The 3340-nt window shown below is 50.6% G+C and overlaps 2 protein-coding genes across 2 annotated transcripts in view, besides 2 other annotated features; both read right to left on the bottom strand.

Moving 5' to 3' along the window:
* Window positions 1-522, bottom strand: part of TraAM80_09563 (glucose-6-phosphate dehydrogenase) — a gene marked incomplete at both ends in the record, with an annotated part of 591 nt that extends 69 nt beyond the window's left edge. Inside the window, one exon of the mRNA XM_029386239.1 lies at window positions 1-522. This exon is cut by the window's left edge and continues 69 nt beyond it. Within this exon, the coding sequence (XP_029233910.1) occupies window positions 1-522 (522 nt within the window).
* Window positions 523-597: 75 nt separating this feature from the next.
* Window positions 598-626: a microsatellite.
* A 297-nt stretch (window positions 627-923) lies between these two features.
* TraAM80_09562 (protein kinase) lies at window positions 924-1946 on the bottom strand (the record flags this gene model as incomplete). The annotated part of the gene is made up of 1 exon (XM_029386238.1): window positions 924-1946. The coding sequence occupies one exon, from the start codon at window positions 1944-1946 to the stop codon at window positions 924-926; it is 1023 nt and encodes a 340-aa protein (XP_029233909.1).
* Window positions 1947-2598: 652 nt separating this feature from the next.
* Window positions 2599-2616: a microsatellite.
* Window positions 2617-3340: the final 724 nt, after the last annotated feature.

The following is a 3340-nucleotide window of genomic DNA, read 5'->3' as shown; positions in this document are numbered from 1 at the left end:
AAGACCCTTGCACGCCTCTACAAAAACGGAGGGTGGCAAAGCAAGGTAGAAGAGACAGTTTCCTCCCTGCTCCGATCCCTTGAAGGACTGCTCCATCCGACAAATCCTTTCATTCAGACGCGCAAAGTCTTCAGCGCGGTCGTAGGAGCCAGACATGTAACTGATTCGCTTCAAAAAGGCATCCGCGTGACATCCATATTCCTCTGACTGCAAAAAGCAACTTGCAAGCAGTTTCCTTTTCCACTCCTCCACATCTTCAAACTTGGAACGAGCATAGCCGAGAATATTGACGTGCTGAGGCAGCACACCACTGCAGTACAACAGAAAAAGCGCTGGAAAGGTCTTCTTTTTGGCCAGGTCCCCACTTGCCCCAAGAACAACAATGGTGAGGGCCCGACTGTTCAACGCCGGTGATACGGCATCGGGGATGCGTTCACAGGACTTCTCCTTCAGGTCCGAAGCGACCTTCTTGGCAGCTTCCACCACATATTCACAGAGGTTTTCAGGGTGATCCCTCAGCATCCATTCACGAGACACGCTGTGCTGTTCTGCCCTTCGGCGGCCCTTCACATCCACATCCTCGGCAGGACCCCAAACTGTTGGTATTACTGTTGTGGTTGTTGTTGGATTAAAAGAGGCGGCTCATGTCCCCCAGCGCACAACTACGGCTTGTTCCTCCAGAAATTCCACAAAGCTAAAAGGAGGGTGGTAGAAAAACAAAAACAAAAAGAGTAAGGAAAGCCTCGTTCCCTCTCCAAACACTAATACACAGAAAAAAAAAACAATCACATCTATCCGCATGCATGCATCACATTGCTTCGAGTGTTTAAGGCAGAAACAACAACAGCAACAAGACTGGTAAACTCATTCAAAGGGCTTTCAAAGAGTTTTTTTTAGAAAAATGAAAAGCATAGTGGCGTCACCTACTCAAACCTTGGCTTTTGGGGACTCTGAAAGTCCGGATTAGGACGAGGGAAGGGTGGCATATGCGACAGGGCACTCAAGCGCTCAGAAACCTCAAAGATGTCCGCACGCACTGAAGGATCCTTCACCAACACCCTCGTCACCAGCAGCTCGATGAAGTGATCAAACCCTTCAGGGATTGTCTCACACTTGCCCTCGCAAAACCGTCGCGGGGTGCCATCCATAACTTCCAGCACATTGCCTTCAAACGGCATTTCAAAAAACACCAGTAAGTACATCAAAACACCAAGGCTCCAAATGTCAGCCTTCGTGTCGACCCGCCGCCTCGACCACAAATCCAGCGACTCCGGTGGGCGGTAGAGCAGCGTCATTCTCTCACCCAACTCGGTCTCTGCAATCGACACCTGCAAGGCGTTCTTCGGTTCATAGTACAGACGCGAGGCACTTCCAAAGTCGCACAGCTTCATATTTTGAGAGTGTTCAAATAAAAAATTCTCCGTCTTGAGGTCCCAGTGAGAGACTGGTGGAGACTGACTATGTAGGTGGGCTATAACGCCCACAATGGTGTGACAAATTTCGTAGACCTCATGAACAGTAAACGGTTGTTTAAGGGTCATGCGCATATTGATGTAGTTCGTCAACGAGGGAGCCTCCACGCACTCCATAACAATCCAAAGCTCTGGCAGAGGGCACCCGGACCGTTCAACAATGCCAAAATCGTAAAAATTGACAATTGAGGGGTGCGGGCAGAGAGAGCGGTGCAAGGCTGCCTCCTCCATGCATTGGGTCTGGTACTTGTGATCAGTCAGCGTGAACCGCTTAAGCGCCACCACATTTCCTGAGTGCACATCCCAGCCCCTGTAAACGTAGGCGCTACCTCCCTCCCCTAGCAGCTGCTTCACGCTGTATTCGATTCCCCCCACCACGACGCTGGTAGGGTGTTTCACGTTGTGGGCCAACACACCAATATACAAGAGGAACTCAATCAACCGACTTGAGCACGACGATAGGCTGCTTCCCATGGCTAACAACTACGAAGAAAAAAGAAATTCACATACATGAAAAAAAGAGTGGTTCTTTGAACCTCCAGAAAAAAAGGTAGCACACGAGTTCAACACGGCGAAGAAGATCTCTCACTTGGCACCCACTCAATTTTATGCTCTGCGCTGAGGCCAACCCCAACCGTGCCAATTGCCCCACAGCACACTGAAAAGCGTGACGCACTCCTCAGGACAAATGTACGGGCGGACACAAAACCCACAATAATGACAAGAGACGCCTTTCGCATGGTGTTTAACAACAAAAAAGCATAAACAAAAGCGCGATTACGCAGCAACGTCCTCATCGAGGCAAAAACAAAAATAAAACAAAATGTATCGACTCAACTTCACTTGAAAAGCAGACACAAAAACACACACACACGAGATGTAAGCCCGCCACCATCGAGTAGCACGGCACCCACACCACCCCCCACTCCGTGCGCAGGATGCAACTCCATTCAGCTCAACAGTCCCACATGCAGCGCCGCTCCCGCAAGTAAAGAGAGGCAGCCACGGTGCACACTCACACTCTCGTTGTACGACTCTCTCGTTTCATCACGAAAGAATGCAACAGCCACACGCAGCACTACCAGCACCGACTACGAAAAAAAACTCATCGCCCAAGTGCTCTGCAATATATATATATATATATGCATCGTGCTAGTGCATGTGTGTGTCTGCAGACACGCAGCACAAAGAAGCAGAGCAAAGCGTGTGAGGGCACCCACACACGTACTAGCGCGCAGCCGAGCAGAGATACGGGACGGATGAAAAAAAGGACAACTGAGACTCGAGACAGAACTGCACCCCAAGCGGTGGAAGGTCACAGAAACTGTGCTGAAGAAGAAACCGAAGGAGGCTCTCCTGTTGGGGGGAGGGGTCTTTGCCCCTTCTCCCCACGAGAGGAATGTGCACCACGACGAGATCATGGCTTGATCCGAGGGACACAGCCTCCCCCTCTCTAAGGCTTCTCAAATGCCCACACACGCGAAAAAAATAATAATAATCCTAAAACACATTTGCGACAACAACTAGAGTCGCCGGAAAAACAAAAACAAAACGAAGTAACAGTCGTTGGGGTCCCGCAACCACCGCTCCCCATCCCTCTGCCTCACAATTTGGGCTATCGCGTGAGAGAATGGCCAAGCCTTTGCACTTCGAGCAACTGCTTGGCGTGGTCCAAGGCACCTTTCACGCCGGAGTGCGCCAAAACCTGATTATAGGCCAAAATACAGCCCACATGCCGGGTTGTGAGAGTGGCGGAACGGTACTTCGTCCTCAGGACTGGCAGTAACAGCGACACACCGCAGACACCCCAACTTTCTTTGGGTCCGCACAAACCGATAGATTGAAGGGAGCTCTGCCTTTGCCGTCTC

This window comes from Trypanosoma rangeli (genome assembly GCF_003719475.1).
Source record: "Trypanosoma rangeli strain AM80 chromosome Unknown Tra_15.4_contig_00616, whole genome shotgun sequence".
Taxonomy (NCBI): Eukaryota; Euglenozoa; class Kinetoplastea; order Trypanosomatida; family Trypanosomatidae; genus Trypanosoma; species Trypanosoma rangeli.
This window is presented reverse-complemented; position numbering and strand designations above follow the sequence as displayed.